The 21,639-nt window shown below is 44.5% G+C and overlaps 2 protein-coding genes across 3 annotated transcripts in view; one reads left to right on the top strand and one right to left on the bottom strand.

Annotated features, from left to right (window-relative positions):
• FLT1 (fms related receptor tyrosine kinase 1) overlaps positions 1 to 8,946 on the top strand; it is an 80,853-nt gene extending 71,907 nt beyond the window's left edge. Inside the window, exons 26-30 of the mRNA XM_078602977.1 lie at positions 2,368 to 2,473; positions 3,575 to 3,702; positions 5,276 to 5,369; positions 6,251 to 6,336; positions 6,622 to 8,946. Of these exons, the coding sequence (XP_078459103.1) occupies positions 2,368 to 2,473; positions 3,575 to 3,702; positions 5,276 to 5,369; positions 6,251 to 6,336; positions 6,622 to 6,649 (442 nt within the window). The 3' untranslated portion in view covers positions 6,650 to 8,946. The remainder of the gene's footprint in view (positions 1 to 2,367; positions 2,474 to 3,574; positions 3,703 to 5,275; positions 5,370 to 6,250; positions 6,337 to 6,621) is intronic.
• Positions 8,947 to 11,200: 2,254 nt separating this feature from the next.
• PAN3 (poly(A) specific ribonuclease subunit PAN3) overlaps positions 11,201 to 21,639 on the bottom strand; it is a 31,743-nt gene continuing 21,304 nt past the window's right edge. For both annotated transcript variants that reach the window (XM_078602979.1, XM_078602978.1), the window contains 4 exons: positions 20,841 to 20,970; positions 19,694 to 19,758; positions 18,786 to 18,924; positions 11,201 to 15,324 (listed from right to left, as the gene is read on the bottom strand). In XM_078602979.1, coding sequence (XP_078459105.1) covers positions 15,184 to 15,324; positions 18,786 to 18,924; positions 19,694 to 19,758; positions 20,841 to 20,970 — 475 coding nt within the window. In that variant the 3' untranslated portion in view covers positions 11,201 to 15,183. The remainder of the gene's footprint in view (positions 15,325 to 18,785; positions 18,925 to 19,693; positions 19,759 to 20,840; positions 20,971 to 21,639) is intronic.

Genomic DNA, 21,639 nt, shown 5'->3' on the forward strand with positions numbered 1-21,639 from the left:
CGACGGTTGTGGCATGGCCAAAAGAACTCCGCACCCCCACTGCCTTTTTCTCTTCGTTCGTGGCTGAGTCGACCTAGGGGGGAGACCTAGGACTGGTAGAAAAAAAAAACTTTCTTTCCACGGATGTTAGCACGTGGCCAGGACTTTAATTTGTGTAGTCGCAGTTCACTAACCATCGTGCCATCGCTTCTCCTCGTCATACATACACACATACACTACACTACAGTACACACACACAAGACAAAGGTTCCTTTGATAGCATTTGTGGCATGCATGGAAAATTAAGGTGTGGTGCGGCCAGTGGTAATGACCCCCACACCTTATCAGCTACTCATTTTTGGTTGAGTTGCCCTAGGCCCTAGGGAGTCCCACGTCAATTGAAGATCCATTGGAATGTAACCATGCCTTGACTCATCGATTACACCATTCCTATGCTCACAGTGCATCTATCGTTCCTTGCGTGTAAGGACCGATCACCTAAAGTTTTAAAACTTTACACGGAGTCAAATGGACCAAACAATCCTGTACAGGTTGGATAGGAAAAGAGAAGCAATACAAACGAGATGGTAAACACGATACAAAAGAAGAATTTGATTATTGAATCGAATCATGACCCCCGAATTGTGAAAAATGTATGTATGTGGGTGAAGTGATACGCACCTAGTGCTGTCTACACTGGGGAATTGAACTCGGGTCGCCGGGCTCGTAACGCGGTGCGCTAACCATTGCGCCACCGCTCCTTACACATAACTCAAACTTTTAACACACGTGCATCAAACATCACCACCACTCACCGATGAACTGTGGTGGTTTCACCTGGGTATGTGTGTCACCCTCAGTGCACTCTCAAGAGTCAGTTAACAATATTGTCCACGTACATACACAGGCAGGCCTTTGTCGATTTAAAGCTTTCGTGACTGCAGGGATTCATCTTCTTGGTTCTTTTGGTAAAGTCACGTAGAATGGAAATAATAAAATAATAAAAATAAAACATCATAAAATAATTCTCACGACGTATCGGCCACAACGCAAGCAGCCGTCCTCAGGTGGAGAACAGGTCTGTCGAGAAGACAGAGTCTGAAATGTCTGTCTTATCGACAGACCTGTTCTCCACCTGAGGACGGCTGCTTGCGTTGTGGCCGAAACGTCGTGAGAATTATTTTATTATGTTTTATTTTTCTTATTTCCATTCTACGTGACTTTATCGAAAGAACCAAGAAGAGGCAGGCCTTTGTCAATCCACTGCTGGAGAAGGCTGTTCCCAAGCAGTGCGGGTAAATGGGGGTTATTTGACCATACGGTTGGTGAAGGCATCGGGGGATAGAAAAACGCAGGAGCCTATGAGTGCAGTACAACAGTGGATGTTGTTGCGCCGTCTTCTGTTGCCCTCATCAACGTCCCACTCACGGGAGGTCAAGGCGCTGACACAGGTGCGTAGGTGTTTCCTGGCTCCAGTGGCCTGTGCTCAGAATGATGGAGACCGGCGTCTGGACTTTCAGTGGTAAAATTTCCAGGTCTCCCTGCCAGACATTGTTCAGCTTTCCATTTCAATCTCTTCGCAGATATTTGTCATGGATTTTGTCCAACTTTATCGGAGAGCGGTCGACAACAAAGAATGTTGGAGCGCCTCTGTCTGACCAACAGAGCTTGCATTTGTCCATTGTTTGTAGTATGGAAATTTTTATCAGTGAAGATTTTTTTTTTAAAGTCAACGTCACAAATCTGTATCGTGCACGATTTTTCTTTCGATTCAGAGGTTGCGGGAAACCGCAGACAATCGGGAAGACAGCTAGAACCGGCGCCAACGATTGCCTAAGCTCTGTGGCCCTATAAATTGGGGTGTTTGGCCAACTCCATTGACGAGGGGATTGTACATGTACAGGCCAAGAATGTCTGTTTCGCACCATTGCTGGTGGAAGTGTCTTTACCAGAGGGAGCTCTGGAGAGCCCCTCTCGAGCATATTTGGCCTTCGATTCCACGCTGGTCAGATGCACCCACACTTTAACCCACCACAGGTGACCTGCCGATCGACGAATATGGAGGGAAATTTGCAGCTATCGTGCTAATCAACATGCAGTCTCCATAATCATGAAATCACCCTCACCGTGCTGATCACCATTACTGTAGCCATTGCCGCAGTTTAACTGGCGGTGCCGGTAGCGTGGTGGTGCCGGTAGCGTGGTGCTGCCGGTAGCGTGGTGCTGCCGGTAGCGTGGTGCTGCCGCTAGCGTGGTGCTGTTGGTAGTGTGGTGCTGGCCACCCACCCACCTGCGCATACCGTGCTGGCCTTCAAATGGAGCTGCCTTGCCCCAGCAGCCTGTTGAGGCTATATGAGGGATCTTGACCTGTGCCTTTGCTCCCGACAGCTATCAGATCATGCTGGACAGCTGGTGTGGGGACGCCTTGGACCGGCCAACCTTCTCGGAGCTGGTGGAGCGGCTGGGGGACCTGCTGCAAGCCAGCGTGCAGCAGGCAAGCAAGACTCACCGGCCACAGCGCCTTCACGTAGTGGGGGTCCTGGCACATTGCAAGCAGCCGCCCCACCCCCTCCCAATCTTTTAATGGACTAGTGCGGATATGGACAAGAGATGGCGATGTATATACAAGGGACAAAATTTTAGTTGGATGAGAGAAGAGCGACACAGACAAAACCGGGGGCAAGTGAGAACGACGAGCGTTTTGATGGTAATTAGCTGCGTTGTGTTCAGTAGGTTTTGAATTCGAATTGATATTCGATGCACCCCTGTTCCTTTCCATGCATCCGCAGCCTTATTAATTTTCTTGGCAACCCAAAGGATGTGCTTAGTTTGCTTATGCCTAGCGCCGCCACTGACCTCGTGCATCTCATCGAGCGAGGGGATAATGTTTGCCAAGCAAGTTGTGGCCGAGAGGAGGCTCGGGGCTCATGCCATGTCCGGGGGGATGAGCCAGCACCACTGAGGGCCTTGGCTTTGCGAATGCCAGCGGCGAGTGATGCGCGATTGAACTGGGTTCACAGGTGCGTAGCGAGTTGATGGTCTCGGCCAGGTGACCTCGCGACCGCGTGGAGACTCCCATCACGCAAAATGTTGCGTTTCACCTAATGTGGCAGATTCCCAGCTGTTCGAAAAATAGTAATTCTAAAACGATCAGCTTGACGTGTGACAAACGCTCTGCGTGTGCGACGAGCGTGGATGTAATAAACATATTCCCCGAGGAAGAAGAGAGACCGATTGAAGCGTCATGACAAGCAGCTTTAGTAACTTCATCTTGCAGAGCCATGCTCCGACGCAGGGGGGGGGGGGGGGTTACTGCTCGCTGCTAGAGTTATTGTTTTTTTAACGTAGATTAATTCTTCATCTCATGCCACACCGTTGAATGCACAATCAAAATACAATCGGGAGAAGGAGATGTCCGCGTGTGTGTGTGTGCGTGCGTGCATACAGAATATGTATTAATACTAGGTGGAATTCGATGAGCTATAAAGCTCTTTTCCACAGATGTCCAGTAGTCACGCTCGCAGCTACCGGCGCGATAACGAGCGTCCCCTTCGCACCCCCACGTGACGTGGCTCCCCCGTGTGCGTGGGCGCAGGGAGGGAAGGACTACCTGGTGGCTTTGGACGATGAATCGGGATTCTCATTGCTCACCACTCCGGGTCCCTGTGCGGCGGACGACCCACACGACCCGAACTTCAACTACGACAACGTGGCCACCTTCAGGTACCGAGCGATCGCTGTGCATGCGCCCACGAAGACAATGATACCCCCATTACAGCCTTTTGTAAAGGCCGTCGGGAAAAGTGCTGTTCCCGAGCACCGATGAAGGCCGGCACGGCAAACGAGCGGGTTGGGTTGCCAGCACTGTGCACCGCCGCCTTTGTCTCCCCAGTGCTGATGTTTACACACGGCGCAGACGCACATGTGCAAACGAAGACGCGCTCTGTAGACTTTTACTATTGGCGCAAGTGTTGTCACCCGTTCAGGCCGATATGGCAATAAGTGTTATGCCCAACCGCCTTTGTCTTTTAAGTGCCGATGTCAACCACACCGCACTACAGTCAACGTACTGCGGTTTCAGGACATGTTCACCGCGAGGAGGTCAGATACCGATTGCCACTCGTGCTTTGTGCGGACCTTAAGAGTTAAAACCAGGTCGCAGGGAGGTGGCTGGTTGGCTCAGCAGTTCAAGTTCAAGTTCATTTATTAGGTATAGCCCTGTGAGCCATTCGGCTCTTGAATCGGGTGCAACCGCAACAAACAAAAAACTAAAACATGAACAAGAAAACATCTTAAAGTGAATATGTGACTAAGTGTACTTAAGCAGACATCACTGAGACCCTGGGTTTGAATCCAGACAGCCGCTTGTGGTTAAATTGGGTTCTTAAGTGTTGTCAGTTGATGGTTTCAACACGGTCATCAATGACTTCGCTCAACAAACCCATCACATTGAATTTGGTCCTGCACACAATTTTGGTGCATTCCAATTCTGAGAGTGAAAAAACATATTGCTATGTCCGTCATGTGACGAGCGTTGCTCTCAGGAGTGGTGAAGGTGCCCTTGCTGTGTTAACCACAGGTCACTTGATCAGAGACCAGAGGTAGTTCTGTGGTGTCTGCTTCTGTGGACCATTTTCGAACACGAAGGGTCACGCTGCTCTGTGACAGTTTCAGAAGGATTCATCCCACACCTCCGATTAACACGGTTGGCTACGTACGGCGCGAAAGAAGTTCAACGTACATACACGTGATTTGAAGCTTTCGTGACTGCAGGGATTCATATTCTTGGTTCTTTCGGTAAAGTCACATAGAAGGGAAATAATAAAATAATAAAAATATAAAACAATAAAAATTCTCACGACGTTTCGACTGCAACACAAGCAATCATCATCAGGTGTGAAATCCACAGAAAGATAATTTGAAAAAATTTGCGATGCTAAAAAATAAAATTAAAAAAGAAAATTTCAGTGGATTTCACACCTGATGATGATTGCTTGTGTTGCAGTCGAAACGTCGTGAGAATTTTTATTGTCTTATATTTGTATTATTTTATTATTTCCCTTCTACGTGACTTTACCGAAAGAACCAAGAATATGTACATACACGTGGCAAGCGGTAGCGCGGCGTGCTGCGCTGCCAACCCGTCGACCCGAGCTTGAATCTCCCTCACGGCCGACACCCAGTGACGATTGTCTGAACCGGTCATTGGCCTCCGCTAAGGTCGACTCTAAAAAGCCAGTGGCCGCCGTGACACGAGCTTGTTGCTGCATGGACACGAACGTGTCGCCTCCCGCAGGTATTCCTCGTCGGGCAGGAAGATCGCCCGTCCCGTGAGCGTGAAAACGTTCGATGAGGTGCCGCTGGAGAAAACGACTCCGGTTTCACGAGAGGTAGGAGCCAGGCCATGCGTCAAACACCCAGCCCGAAGCGCGCGACGCGTAAATATGCAACGCTGCATCGTTACCTTGCTTAACGTGGGCGGGGAGGGGGGGGCACTCAGCCCTCTGCAGCGCCCCCCCCCCCCTCCCAATGTTATGGGAATGTGAATATCGTGAAACTTTATCTCTATCAAGGCAATAGGCACGCACTGGGCGCCATCACTATCGTGCATAACTCAAGCGAGATGTTTTGTTAGTTCACGAGCCATTGACCGCACCGTATGTAAGGCACGCAGCTCAATTCACTCTCTCATGGAAATTACCTTGCAGCAGGGGGCTTGGCAGTGTAGCCCACGGACTAAAGTTTTCAGCCAAAACAATTTTTTATGGTTTGTCAAGGAGTCATATTTCTGGGCTCCCCAGAATTGTCCCATTGAAATGCGATTATATCCCCATAATTTGGTTTAGAATAATATTATTTCCCTTTGTTTATCTGCTGAAGCTTCTCTGAGTCGCAGGGCTTTTTCAGGAGGTTCTTGCAAAATGTTGCAGTCAAGACAATGTTTTCCCAATTGAGCAATTTGCAGCTAATTTTTCAAATTCGGCAAATTTCGGAGCGTGACGCCAGTATACACACACACACGGGAGGGGGCGGGGGGGGCAGATGGCCCGTAATGTTTGCGATGAATAGAAACCGCAGTATTCACCGAGGCCGACCGCGTGGCTTCAACCGCGAACCTCTACAACGAGCGGCAACACGATGCCTCCCGGGGCCACGTTATCGACGGCAGTCCGTTCACGAGAGCCGTGACGAGCGCACGGTCTTCGTGTGCTCGTGGCGTTTACAGCGGCCGGATTTTTCACAGCGGCTGTGTTTGCTTCCGCTCTCGCAGGAGAACCAGACGGACAGCGGGATGATTCTGGCTTCGGAGGAGTTCAAGAGGCTGGAGGTTGGCTCGCGGTCGTCGGCAGCCTTCGGGTACGAGCACAAAACGTCCGGCACTGTTCTTTCCTTGGAAAAAATAAAAACGGCTAAAGAATTGTTGTTGGCCAGGGGACGAGGACCTAAGACGAGTATCGCAAAAAAAAAAAACCGGTGAAGAGATTGTTGTTGCTTCAACCGAAGAGGCCACACGTTTTGTTTTAATTGGAATTTGTGTGTGCGTGTGTTCTCATTGCAAACCCACCCTCCCACAAATTTACCAAACCAAACACCACCCACCCGACCCTTTCCTTCCAAACGCTGCGTCAAAAACGCTTCCAGCAAAAGCAAGGAGTCCCTGCTGTCCTAGGGGCCGGGGCGCTCTGCGGAGGAGGCCCAACACCACCACCACCACCACCGCCGCCGCCTCCTCGATGATGAGCCGGGCGGCGAGCATCATGGGGAGAACCTGTTCTCGCACGAGGACCTGGGCCGCGTGCTGCAGGCCACCGAGCCGAGGCACATGATCGGCCGCCGCGCGAATTCCTCGCCGCCGCCGGCCTACGGGGCGTCCGTGCGCTACACGGTGTCGCCCGTGTGAGCGGCGCCGCTCGCTTCCTGCTACGGCGACCGGCCAACCTTGGTGGCGGGCGGGCTCCCGACCCCTCGCCGGGAGATGCGTGTCGAGGGCTACGCGGGGCCTCTGCCGGGAGAGAATCTGCCGCAGTGGCACCAAGACTCTGGAGACACAGCCGCAGAGAGCCCCGTTGGCTTCCTAAACGGAAAAGCTGCCGTTCGCGAGAAGAGTAAATTTAAAATCAACGTCCGGAGACGGACGGCAGTGTTGCCACCTGCGCAGGTTTTCCCAGGATCGTCCTATTTTTGAGGTGGTTGTCCCGCGAAATCTGTATGTCTTAGCGGGACATTAATGTTACTGGGGGTTATTTTTGTCAATTGTGTAACATAAAAACCACTCAAGACGTTGCATTGACATGTAGTTCTCCCGTCTTCCTGTATTGTGAGATCTTGTTGCCGTGATATGTCCTGGGGAAGCCCCAAGGACACGGTAACAGGAAGAAGGTAGACACTACGTTAACTATGACTACTGTGTTGTGTGTGTTACGAAGGTATCTGCGTAGTGTGTATTTTATTTAGATTGTATTATTTCTTGTTCAACTGGAAAACAAAAATGGTGGGAAAGATTTCTTGCTACGAAAAAAAGGTTTACAAAGGATGCAGCGAGTATCCGCGAGTGAATGCATGGCAATGTTTTACACACCATACTGTATTTAGTTTTATGTAAAAAAAAACATCACTAATGTGAAAAACACCTGCTATTTTTAAATACCACATAAGTAATGATTCGTCAAATGTATGAAGGAGACACATTGTCTGCTTATCTATTTTGATATATTAAAGCCGCATTTTTAACTTATTGTATCAAACCTATATCGTCAGGCCTTTCGCTTTGTTGCCAGCATTTTGTTAGACTGCGCTTCGTGTATCGAGTTATATTTTTGATATTTGCCGTTTCAACTTCACCTCGCCAAAGGAAAGGATAATGTGTCCCGCCGAGGCGTAAACGGCCAGGGAGATGGAGCTATGAAATCAACTCACGCCGACAGGAGTGAGACGGATTGTGGTTTCGCAAGACACGGAGAGAATGGTGATGACAGCGTGCGGAGGAGGCCTTTGTCCGGCAGTGCAGAGATGATGACCGACGGTGATAAATTGTTAAACGGAGCGTTTTCGACTACCCATATCTGCAGTGTTATGTACATGTTAAGCGTTTGTTTTTTATAACTAAAACAGTCTACGGTGATATGTTTGAAATTATGAAAGTGCTTTAAATTTAGCAGAAAATAAAAGAGCTATCACTGTTCTTTTATTATATTACCATATATTGATTTCTGTTTGCTTGCTGGTCAGGCCAATTGCAGTTACCTTATTGGTAATTATACATTGGAGAGCATATTAAATCATAGATGTATGACATGAAACCAGCGGTTATTCCCCCAGTTATTTCTATGACATTTACGGTATAAACGCACAAGTCGGACACCACCTTCATCTAAATTGGAAGTGTCTTTTCATGTTTCTAAAACAAGGCCGTAGCCATGGAGTCAACATTGGGGGGGACCAAATCTTCCAGGGTGTCTGGGGGTCTCCCCCCAAGAAAAAAAAATCTAAATTTTAAAACGAATATCCTGCCTGAAATATTAAACAATTCACTATAACATAGGATGGACTTTTTATTTATTTTTTACAATGTCTAATAGTGTATTGTATTACATTGCTCTGTTTTTTTACCTTTTATGGTTTCATTGTATGTAATGGCAGAGATTAGGGATTCATAAAGTACAATCATAACCACAATCATATAAACAGAAATCTATTTTATAGCAATAAATTGGGGGGGACATTTTGAGCATATTTGAATATATATTATATATTATAGTTACGGCCTTGTTCTAGAATATTGTATGGTTAGTTTATAATGTATCGTGACAATCACCACAAGTGCATCGACTACAATGTGCCACCTCCACAAGCAAGTGGAGACCCCACACGCCCGTGTGTGAGCTGCCATTGTTATCATGCTGTGTATTTACTTGTACGTTCCGGAGTGGACTAACAACTTGTAAAATAATAAACGTATAATTCTTCCTTTGGTCTCTCTCTCAAACCATTGTTGATGCTGCGTGTGTGTCGTGCTGGCCTTCATAGGCACTCTCAGGCGGCGTTTGCGTGTTGTTGTTCGGCGTGATGTGTACGTTGAACTTCTTCTTGATTCTTTCGGTAAAGTCACGTAGAAGGGAAATGAATGACGCTGTCTTCCCGACAGACCTGTTCTTCACCTGAGGATGGCTGCTTGCGTTGTGGCCGAAACGTCGTGAGAATTATTTTTATTATGTTTTATTTTTATTATTTTATTATTTCCCTTCTACGTGACTTTACCGAAAGAACCAAGAAGATGAATCCCTGCAGTCACAAAAGTTTTAAATACGTTGAACTTCTTTCGCACCGCACGTAGCCAACCGTGCTAGTCGGAGGTGCGGTGATACCCGAGGAATTCCCGAAAAAGCTCCCAAGTAGATGGAGCAAAACGTCGCGCAGAATTCCAAACTACTGAACTGCACACGAGGTAGAGCCTGAAAATTCATTGGCACGCCAAACAGCACAACCTCGACCATCTGTGGTGTTGTGCATGTCCCAACAGTCTGTTCTTTGCCTCTACGGCGGCTTCGCGTGAAGAGGTCGAGGATTTTCATTGCATGGCTTCTGAAGATTCAGCCACGTCAGTCATGTTTTCTCGTTTTGCCTTTCGTGATGAATACACAAAAGGCATACAAGACAAATCACAGTTGCACTCAGTGGGTGTTGCCTACGATGTTATAAAAAAAAATAGCTTAAATTTCGATTTAAAGCTTTTGTGACTGCAGGGATTCATCTTCTTGGTTCTTTCGGTAAAGTCACGTAAAGGCAATTAATAAAAATAAAACATAATAAAATAATAATTATTTTGATTAAAATAATAAAAAACATAATAAAATAAGAATAAAATAAGAAATATTTTATTATGTTAAATTTTAATTATTTTATTATTTCCCTAATTCTTATTTTATTTTTATTGTTTTATTATTTTCCTTCTACGTGACTTTACCGAAAGAACCAAGAACATAATTTGTTTTACGATTGAGAACCAAAGGGGTGCAAGGCTGCAGCAAAGGTTAAGAACCACTGCTCTATAGACCCTATTGAGGGTAGTTTAGTCTACTCTTTCACACTGGCCAAACATCTTGGAAGAGGTACGGGTAACCACAGGTTACCCCACCACACCGCCTGCTAACTGGAGTCATCTATACGGCAAAGGTGGCCTGGTGCGGGAATGCCAGAGACCATATCAGTTCAACTGCTGCATCAGATCGAACCGTCGACCTCTGGATTGCAAGTCCCAGAATACTGCTAATCATAACACCACGGACATGATCCCGACACGATGCCACATTAAGAGCTTAAAAGAACGGCTATGTTCCATGAATGTTTCATGATATAGCCCCTATCCTGACCCAAAACCTACATTCGTCGAAGCAGAAAACATTATTCAAGGGTTTTTTATGCTTTAAAGTGAAATACTTTTTTTTTAACTCTCATATCACGCCGGGAAAATGTCATCACACTGTTTAATGAAAACAAAACGACGCGCGTGCGTGCGTGCGCGTTCGCGAGCGGCTTAACAATAGAATATGAAGGTAAACAAAGGTAGGAAGTGTGTTGTGCTGTGCACGTTGACCCATGACCTGGGCCTCCCAGTGGTTGGCAGCTTCCCTAGCAGAGCTTTTCCTGTTGTTGGAAGTGTCAGCAAGGGAAGTGCAGAGCAGACGACCCACCATGAGGCTCCATTTAACGCCGGGGAATCGTCGGCGAGCAGCATGGGAACGTAGTTCACTGCCCAAAGCCGTTGCTCGTTTCATCTCGCGTGGCTCATTCCCAAAGGTGAATTTTCTCCTGTAGCTTCTGCAGCATCTTGTAAATTGATCCTTCGACCACACTGTTCAGCAAAAACGATAGCTTTGTTCGGTGGTGTGACCAAACGAAATTGTAAAATTCCTCTTCGATGTGTTTTTGGGTTGTAGCCACAAGCCAAAATGTTTCAGGAACTGAAGCAGCTCACAACACATGGAGCAAAATGTCGGACATCATGCACAACAAGCGGTGCAACCCTAAAAACTCCATCGCAGCGCTATACGGCGCAACTCTGGACTCCTTTGACCAGTTTGTCCCAAGTCGTTTGACACCAAAATATTCCAATGCATATCATTATCTACAGACCTGACTTTGTAAATTCTCAAACTACTTCGTGTTTCTTGACATGATCCAAGTGAAATGTATTAATGTAAATTCACTCACTGCAAACACATTTTCACACAAGGTATTCTTTATTAAAATATTGCTGATGCGCAATACAGTGTTTTCATCTCAAAACTGTACATCAGGGTTGCAAGTGGCAAGGCAGTGACTGGTGCAGGAATCGAGAAAATGCAATGCATTGTTGATTATCCCCGAAGAAAACATGAACATCAAAGCAGGCCTTAAATAACATTAAATACAGAGGCCCGCATTGTATAATCTCCAACAATACAAAACACAATGGTCATGTTTGCTGCGATTTATGTAATATTGGTGGAATCTGTGACTGGTTTGACCAGTTTGTCCCAAGTCTTTTGACAACACATGCACAGTGTTTACATGTAGGTGGATTTTAAATGATGTTAAAATGTTATAAATTTTGAGAGGTTCATTGATCACGCCATCCCACATGGCAAATTTAAATATTGCAATGCATATCATTATCTCCAGACCTGACTTTGGTGACCAAACAAGACTGGACACGACATTAGAAATCCACGGATAAAACACTTGCAGTTACCATTGGTGCTGTAACTACTTAACAAACCAATGAATGGATCCTTAGTCGATGTTCAGTTTGTGGCATTTCCAATTTCTTAATTTACAAGCCTGCTTAAAAATATGAACAAAACCCCATCATGAACGCAGCGCTTTCGTGGATTTCCAATGTCCCTGGATAGAGGCAAATTTGAAAGCAGCAACATTTGTTCGTGGCAAGCCACTGCAAACACAATGCATGCAACATCCCCATCAACTCTAACTGGGATAAATTCAACACCCAAACTTTACATTAGCCTACAGAGTACCAGTACTTGCACTTGGCAAACCCAGACCCTGTGAAGTACTGCAACAGGTATGCGAGATGTCCATTCTGTCAACATCGATTAAAAGAAAAAGGGTAATTTGTAGATTTTCTGTTTTATTATTTCCCGACTCAATTGTAACATCATGTTAATCGGACTATACCAGCAATTGCAATTGGACAATGTGCCATCTCGGGGCTCAGAGGGGTTTAGAAAAACGGCAACACTAAAAAAATACACTGTTATCTGTTAAGTAGTGAAACAAGTTCCAAAGCTATGTTTTGTGCATAGTTCCCAAAGATGGCAAATCATCCCAAGCTCAAACAGGATGCTGACAATGACAAGTGTCTTGAGCAAAGAATAGAAATTTGACGAATGTCCAATTTTTTGTCTGCCAAACCAACACTGCCTTAGACCAACCTTTAAACCCTTAAAAATCCCATTGACAAGTCAAAATGGTTTACAATTTTAAAAAAATAACATGAAATAAAACCAATTACCACAGAATACCAAAATGTTTTTTTCTATTTTTTTTTAAGCCTTATCTATAAAATACTTACAATTATCCCTTCTCGAAGATGAAAACTTACAAAACAAATTTGAAGAGGCTGCAAAAATCCTAAATGTTTCCCTCTCGGGGTGGAGGGGGGCAAACAAAACATTGCAGGCCAGGTGGTTGTGCGAAAAGTTTCGCAAACACGTTGGACAGCTCCTCCAATTATCCCCCACATTTTTTGAAAGCAACAAAAAATATACATTTCAGTACTCCCTCGAAAAAGACCGGCTCGCGCTCCTTCCTTCTGACAAGATGGTGCACATTTTCAATGTTGGCTGCACACGGCATCATGTTTTCGTCGCACAAAAGGTTTCACAACAGACTACTACATTGGAAATGTACAATAAAAATGCATATCATTAAGGCCGCAAGAAGACACTTTTTTTCAAAGACGTTAATATTTGTTTTATGTACTCTTACATCTTGCTTTTGTTAGTGCTTAACATTTTTATTTTACATCCCCAAATGTAATATTCTTCTGACTTCCAATCTATCGCAAACCCTCTGGCACCTTAAAAAAACTTGCAACACAAACATACGGTGCAATCCAGTGGTCATCACACACCTGGCCTAAAACTCGCACCAAATGCTTTTTTTCTCGCGATTACCATTCTCTCCTCTTATTGTATGCCTTCAGAGTACAAAAACGGGCCTTTTCTTTCAATATTTTTTTCATGGTAATTACTTTTTTTTTGCTTTAATAATAGGCAAAGCAGAAGCTTTAAGAAATTAAGGGCTTTTCAGTATCACCGCTTTAAGGCTTCTGTATTATTGCCCATCTTAACAAATAAACAACACCGTTTCCTCTCCACTCGTGAATGGTTTAAATGGAGCCAGGGAATCAATCTAAAAAGTAGCATTCGCGCACTTCCACGCACTAATCATATCAACGTTATGGCAGCTTCATTTCACTCGTTATGTGAATGTGTGAATGGCATAATCTGGGAAATGTGAACAATACTGCAGACCGTAGGGCATTCTCCAAGGTGTTGCCGTTCACATTTAAACTGGCGGCGTTCAAATTGCACCGCGTGCATCATACGAAGTTTCACCTTCGAAGGTCGTTCAATAAAGTAAACCCGTTTGCACAGTTCTAAGCCGAGCGGATCATTTAATCTCCAGTCATTGCAGTAAAATGAACATTATCCTTGCAGAAAACATGCAACGGGGTTGGCAGAAAAGTCAAAGGGAAAACTAAATGTATTTACTCTTTGCAACTTTCTTTTACCTGATGAAAATGTTGTGTTGGGTGAGCTTTGGTTGCTAAGGCTCACACAGTGATTTTCGGAAGAAAAAAAACTCACGTGACTATTAACAGCAGTTTTCCTGTATTCACCAAGGGCACAAAGCAAGTTTCAGCCTTCACATCGCTACAACGAATGGAATAACCTCACCGCCTCTGAAAACACATTTACCTGAAATTGTGGTAAATTACAAAAAAAATACTTTTAAGGTTGTGTACATGATCACAGCCTTGAGCCCAACTATTTTGTTGTTACTTTTTTTTAAACTGGCGATTTGTAAATATTGATAAATATCAGATTTCATTTCCATTTATCGTTGATGCTAAGAAGGCACCGCATGCTTGGACAAAAATTGGCTACAAGACGATATGGAACAGCGCTGAAACAACTTTTTTTCACGGCATGATGCAAGTGGTCACCAAATGCCCATTCTGGTATGAAAATCAGAAATCCATTGGTCATGTCCAAACATTTAAAAGTAATGGTCAAAATCTTAATGGCAAATTGCCTAAACTATAAACGTCTCCATGGACTCGACAAAAGCAACCGCGCAAAAATGATTTTGCATTAAAAGCTGCCATTGTATGTTGGACAGTGATGCCGGCTTTACCAATTCTCAAACAATTTAACAAAGATGAAAAATACTTCTTTCTGTGTACGCTATCAAAGACTTCATACAAAGTTTGTTTTTAAGACAATAAAAACATGAAACTTACAACAGTTGCTCCGCATGTAAATTCTACCCCCCCCCCCACCCCGCAACCACCCACCCGTGACCCAAACAATGAACAAAAACATGTGCCTCTAAACATTCCCCCTACAAATCCACAAAATAAACGAAGGACCATCATTTTTGACCGCAACTTTGAAAACGTCTGGATATTGGAAATCTTCATTAAGTAGCATTATCAGTGCCGCTACTCAAACTTTGAGAGACGTCGTCTTGTTTTCTAGCCCAAGGAAATTGGACACTTGCTATAAAAGCATGTTCTCAGGCTACATTCAACGTAGTGCCATGATGCACGTGTCCTTGATGTCGTCTCACAATTGAAAGCTAATACTCGTTTGTTGCGAAGCAGCTGCAAGCTGCAAAATATCCGACCTAAAATTTAAAATGTCCATCAAGAGAGGGTGAAGCCAGTGGCAGAGGTGCCGTCGTAGGAAAAAAGTGGAAAAGTTCACGTAAAAAAAAAAGTTACGTTCCTCTATTTCGGGTTTGCTTCGGTCGGCTTCATCACGCGAGGAGAAAGAGACCACGAGCGCCAATAAAAGCTGTAGTGCAACGTCAATCGCCATACAGTGTTCTGCTGTGAAAAGCCTTGTAGGGGTCTGGGTTCTTCCCGGTTGACTTGTCCGCACTTTGCGGTCCAGAACCGACTCAGGGCTGCTGCTATAACTGACCATTAGAGGCAGCCAGCAGTTCCGAGAAGGCGTTATCAAAGCAGCGCTTCAAGTCGGCGTAGGTGACGACCAAAACACTCTTCTCGTCGCGGGAGACCAGGCTCAGCTTCTCTGGAGTCCCTGCGTCAAGCTGATGTCCCAGACGGCACGTGGGGGGGGGGGGGGTATCAGGGCAATGATAAGGAAAAAGCACACAGGAAGGCATTCCATTAGCCTCGAGCATCTGCAATATAAATACTCCCTTATCAGACCATTACCTCTCTTCGAAATCTCAATTGATAAATGGTGCTCATGCAAGTACAATGAGAATTCATTTTTTTCGTGCCAAGTGTTGATGTTTGAGTTGGTTCAGTTCAAACTGTGTTCATTTTCACGTCAAAATGTAAATGCAATTGAAAATCTCAATATAATATATTGTTTGGCAAACTGTTCTCTTTGCTTATCGCTGAACACTGAAACAAATTAAGAACTTTAACATCACGCCTCTTCCTTTTCATAGCCTGGGTTCATGGCGAGGAGGTTGAGAATTAATGAGATATACCTTAGTGACGTTTAGTTCAAACAAATATGTGGGCGTTGAACTATGTGTTTAGACGTTGCAATGGAGCCCCCAAGACAAGTGTTTATCATATGTCCACAGGTACTAACATCTCATTACTAGAAGTGGTGGGAGTCTTCTCAGAATGGAACCCGAAAATCTCAAGTATTTCTCACCCACAACTGTTTCTGGCTTTCAGTCCCTGCCTACCGTTTCACCATGCAATGCCATGGTAATGCCATGAAGGTGTATTTAAAATAACGTCAGTCAGTTCATAGTCCATGGCAAGCTTTTACTGACATGTCAGCAGTTATGGCCATTAATCTCAAATCACCATGATACAAAATAGTAGCATGCCTGAATAAATAGTGGAATGAGTTTTGTACATACACTGCATTTTACTATTCACTTTCCAATGATTTTTTTAGTTAATAATACCTCTTCTATAAGTGGCGTGTTATGAAACGGGATGAATAAAAACAAACGTCATCTTATGAAAGCCACGGTCAGTTGATTAAAATATTCCAAACTACTAATTCTGTGTTTTGTATGGTACGTGAAATGGACACTAAAAAAGCATATCGGATTCCTTGATGCTTTTAATCAGAAATTAAACTATTCCCCGCGCTATTAGACAAAAACAGAATTAAACCCCCCCCCCCACCCGTGCAGCATGAAGGAAAACAGATACTCTGCAAGACACACAGCAGGACAATTGCCAATTTTGGCAGGCTGTGTCTGAATTCAGCCTGATCTCATTGTTGGGATGAGCTCTCCAGAGAGAAGACAAGCAGGGATTACAAGAGTCGAGCTAGATATATTTCACGCAGCATCCCGAGTTGTGCCCGCCTCCGAAGTGATTACGGTATGGCACACCGTTTAAAGCACTTCACTCGAGTCACAAGGCGCAGGAAAAGGGGTTGTGCGTGAAGGAAATAACAGCGCTACTACGGCGTGGTGTTTAAAGAGTACGGCGTGGTTTTATTTCGATTTAAAGCTTTCGTGACTGCATGGATTCATATTCTTGGTTCTTTCGGTAAAGTCACGTAGAAGGGAAATAATAAAGTAATACAAATAAAACATAAGATAAAATTCTCACGACGTTTCGGCCACAACGCAAGCAGCCGTCCTCAGGTGAAGAACAGTGCTGTCGGAAAGACAGCGTCTTGTGGCCGAAACGTCGTGAGAATTTTATCTTGTTTTATTTTTATTATTTTATTATTTCCCTTCTACGTGACTTTACCGAAAGAACCAAGAATAAGTACGGCGTGGTGTTTGCAGCTGTGCCGTAAAGATCTCCGATGTGTTGGAGGTTGCGTCGTGTATTGCTCAGAACGATGGCTGACAGTCACATTTCTTTGTTTTTCGCTTGCTATCAATAAGCAGCTCCCAGCACGATGTTGGACATCATGCCGCAAAAATACACGCGCGGCAAAACCCAAAAACGCATCGGAGGACAAAAAAAGCTGTGTTCCTGAGCAAACAACAAAACGATTTCAATAACAGCACGTACATTTTATTCAAAATATAACAAATGCGTCTGTCTAAACGTCGCAATGCTGGTAATGATTCAGTGATGTGCCAAGTTGAAGGCCTTGGCAGAAATTCACCGGAGAGGCAAAGCATGACTAATTTTAAGAGCGAGCCGGCTTGTGCTCGACATTTTCTGGCCAGCAGCTGTTCCAGCAACAAATCCAGACCGAACATAGCTTCAGTGCATCTGTAATGTGATGCAAATACACAATACGAGCTGGGCATCTTATTCCCTGACATTAGTACCAATGTGTCTCACTCGCCCAATGCGTAAAATACCGGTCAAGTGGTTCCCGTAATTGAAAATTATCGCTGATAGCGATTTAAATTTAGGCACTTGTGCACTGATTTACCAACGCAGAAAATGTTTCTATCAATTTCGACTGTAAACATACCTTAAGAAAAAGACACGTTATAAAGTATGTACAATTATACTTTCAAAGCTCCATTCATGAATAAAGGTTGTGCTGTCTAACGTCCAAGTAAATTCAATACTGATCTCTAAGTTACACAATTGGTCTTATTTAAAAAAAAAATACAAATGTGGGTTTTCTAGGGCCATTTTCCAAGGAATATATGTTACACATGCTGTTTCAGTTAAGGAAAGCTTTCGGAACAGCTGACATGACTGGAAAAGTTAGTGTCGTGGGATCCTTATGTTTTGCCACGACAATGGTAAGAAACACTATGAACTATCGGATGAGCTTAAACTGACGCACACACTCGGTGCTAATTTCCAAACTGTTCCACGAATAATTCCATCGCCAAAAAGTTACAAAGTTTCATGCGGTTTATGTTTTAGTATTAGTCACATTCTTTGAGCTTTCAACTTTAATTGTAATTGTTTCAACCTTGCTAGGAAATTGTACTCATCAGCTGACAATGGATATTCCCCGGATTAAATTCAATACGTCTGAAAACATAATCCAGCATCACAAGACAAAAAACACCAGGGTGCATATTTTTCTGCTTTACAAAAAAACACTACAGCAATTAAGGATGATCTATATTTAGCTGAATTAGCCACAAAGAAGGCCATCGAGCCAAAACTCTGAAAGCAAAATTGTATTTTTCCTTCTCAGTCTACATGTCCTCACACTATTGTCCGAATACTCTCAAATAAAACAATGGACCGACACAGAAACAGCGACGTAAATGTTGATTTTCGATTTAAAGCTTTCGTGACTGCAGGGATTCATCTTCTTGGTTCTTTCGGTAAAGTCACGTAGAATAGAAATAATAAAATAATAAAATAAAACATAATAAAATAATTCTCACGACGTTTCGGCCACAACGCAAGCAGCCGTCCTCAGGTGAAGACCAGGTCTCCCCGACAGACCTGGTCTCCCCGACAGACCTGGTCTTCACCTGATGATGGCTGCTTGCGTTGTGGCCGAAAGGTCGTGAGAATTATTTTATAATGTTTTATTTTATTATTTTATTATTTCCATTCTACGTGACTTTACCGAAAGAACCAAGAAGGTAAATGTTGATGCGTGGCAGAGTGCAGATGAAGTCACCTTGTTGACACACTGCACTATGTGAGCGATGTCCACCCAGGGAGCCCCCATCTCGGACACCTGGTGGAATAAGTGGTCACGGAAGAGCTTCAGGAGGTAGCGATCGCCCGTCTCTGACCAGGTGGTGTCCTTCTGGAACCTTGGACACACGGGACATGAAAAATAATGTCACGCAATGGAACAGAGTAAAAACACACACATTCAAGTTCATGAAGCGGCACACATCTGGTGGGACAGCTGTTCCATTTATGCGGGAAATCCCAATGTAAAGGATGCAGCAACTGACTGTCATTATTTTTAAGGTACGTAAATTTGCTTTGGGATTTTTTTCTCTCTCAAATGTGTCTTTTATTGCAAAGTCGGACGATTAATTAGCATAAACAAGAGTAACAAACTTCGGAAGCGAGTTTTTGTCCACTACATGTAATATTAATACTGTACACATCACTGTATGTACATGAGAGGATAGATTAGCATTGTAAACAACGCTCAAGGTTAACTTTATAAAAAGCTCATTACGTGAGTTCCTGGACCTTGTCCCAGCTTGAACTACATGTTTGCCTTGTTGTTCAAAGCACATACATTATATCGAGCCAAACTCTTTGATTCTTTAGTGCCCGGTAGTCAATGGGGACTGTTGTAGAGGTGGGTTGCTTTTGGCCGCTTCCAGTACGGTACTTAACACGATTGCATTAACAAGCTATGCCGATCCGTACCGCGGGAAACAAAAAAAAAACACAGCTAACGTGGCGAATGCATGAAACTAAAATACAGCCGCCCTTTTAGTCCCGCTTCACGGAATGTTGAGGAGGGCAGATTTATTATGAGCGAGCCTTGCCAGACAAAGTCAAGCTGGAAAAACCGCACAGAGAGGGCAGGTCCCCAATGGGTGCAGGGGCATGTCTTACTCAGGCCGCTCGTTGATGGTCCCAAGCTTACACAGCAGCCTGAAGAGCCGTCCGTTCTGCACTTCCTGCAATGGCCAACAACAGGAAAAGCTTGGCTTAGAAACCCGCTGGCCACGGGGAGACGCGCGGCGCAAGAGAGTATGTCTGCCCACCAAAGGGCCGCTTCCTAAATCTGTTGAACACATCCTGTGCTCCGAAACATCACGGCAAATGCTCCCGCAAAGCGTAAATACAAACACATGTACTGCATACACGCAAGAGTAAATGTGAAGCGAGGCGACGGCATTCAACAGTGTTAATCAAATAAACAAAAACTTTAAATGGGACGTAACAAAGAGGTACATGGGTGCAATTACACCGAGGCAGAAAGAGGAATACATGAATTAGAAAACATACGTTGGTTAAAGACATTGTTTTAAACGCTAAGAAACTTAAGCGAACTTGGGTAGGACGCTTTTCTAGAAGGGATGAAGGCTGGTGGGTGAGAATAAGGATGGAGCGATGAAATCAGCTCGTGTGTTGGTGCTACGTGGATTGTTGCATTGTAGGACCATCCAGCAGTGGATTAATCATGGCTGATGATAATAGTGATGAATTAAGATGCTGTACACTTTCTTTATATACATATCCATTATTAGTTAATTTATAACTTCCTTTAGAAATAAAATTGCACTGCATATATATTGTGTGGGATTAAGTTTGGCATGCTCTGGGGCCAAACTCACGCGTCATTAAAAACAGACTTTGAACTTTTCACGGCAGTGCCGCATACATGGTGGGATAAAGCAGGCTGGTGATGCCCCCTGGTGGAAACAAAACACACTTCCAGAATTTTTTCGATTTAAAGCTTTCGTGACTGCAGGAATTCATCTTCTTGGTTCATTCGGTAAAGTCACGTAGAAGGGAACTAATAAAATAATAAAAATTCAAAATAAAATTCTAACGACCTTTCGGCCACACCACAAGCAGCCGTCCTCAGGTGAAGAAACAGAGCTGTCGGAAAGACAGCGCTCCAATGAACACTGCTATGCTTGGCAGCGTATTTCCCTTCTACGTGACTTTACCGAAAGAACCAAGAAGACACTTCCAGAACTTAATAAGCGGCAGAAAGGAGGTGTAGAAGAATACGACACTGCGGACACAATACCTTGGCAAGCTCTTCCTCGATGATGTCGCTCCTCATCTGCGCTGCGTCCAATTGAGTGTAAAACCGTGCTCCGATCATCGGCATGATGTCATTCACGCTGCGGAGGCGCGTCTGATTGGACAGCAGGTAACTGCAGGGGTAGCGGAGAGGATGAAAGGTAAAGAGCGAAACGTGAGCTCTTGCAAGTTCAAACCCACAGCGACGTCATCCCGGGTGCCTGCAGGGTGCGCCGTGAAAATAACCACCGTGCAGCGCACGCAAAAAAACACACTTTCAGTGGCTACTAATCCTGGGGTATAAAAGCCCATCAAAACAATCTTTAAGACTTTTTGTGCATGTTCCGCCTGGACTGTTTTAAGCACAGCCGTTAGCCCTGTATAAATGAACAGCATGGAATTGTGATAAATGTGCACAAAGGAGGTATGTGTGCATTTATACTGCGGCAGTTATGTAAGCTTCACAACGGCAGCTTGACTTGCCCGTGTGTACATTGAACCTTGAAGCAATTTCTTTGCCAACACGGCTCCTGGATAATTTGCAAACGTTTTCAAAAAGCCCAAGCCATAGGCGCAATGGAAAAGATGGCCAAGAACCTTATCGGACCGGCGGTCTTTACCAATTATTTTTGACAAGCGGCTTTTCTTGGCGGCATTTTCTCTCCTCCTTACATTTCTGTTTCGTGGACTTGAACATTTTAAATCAACAGCACTACGACCAACATACACAATTTTTATATTGTTTTGGTAAAAAGCTTGCGCAAACATCGAATAGACCTCTCATCGGAGTAAATACAGGAGGA

Source organism: Lampetra planeri, chromosome 19 (assembly GCF_965212315.1).
Source record: "Lampetra planeri chromosome 19, kcLamPlan1.2.h2, whole genome shotgun sequence".
Lineage (NCBI taxonomy): Eukaryota > Metazoa > Chordata > Hyperoartia > Petromyzontiformes > Petromyzontidae > Lampetra > Lampetra planeri.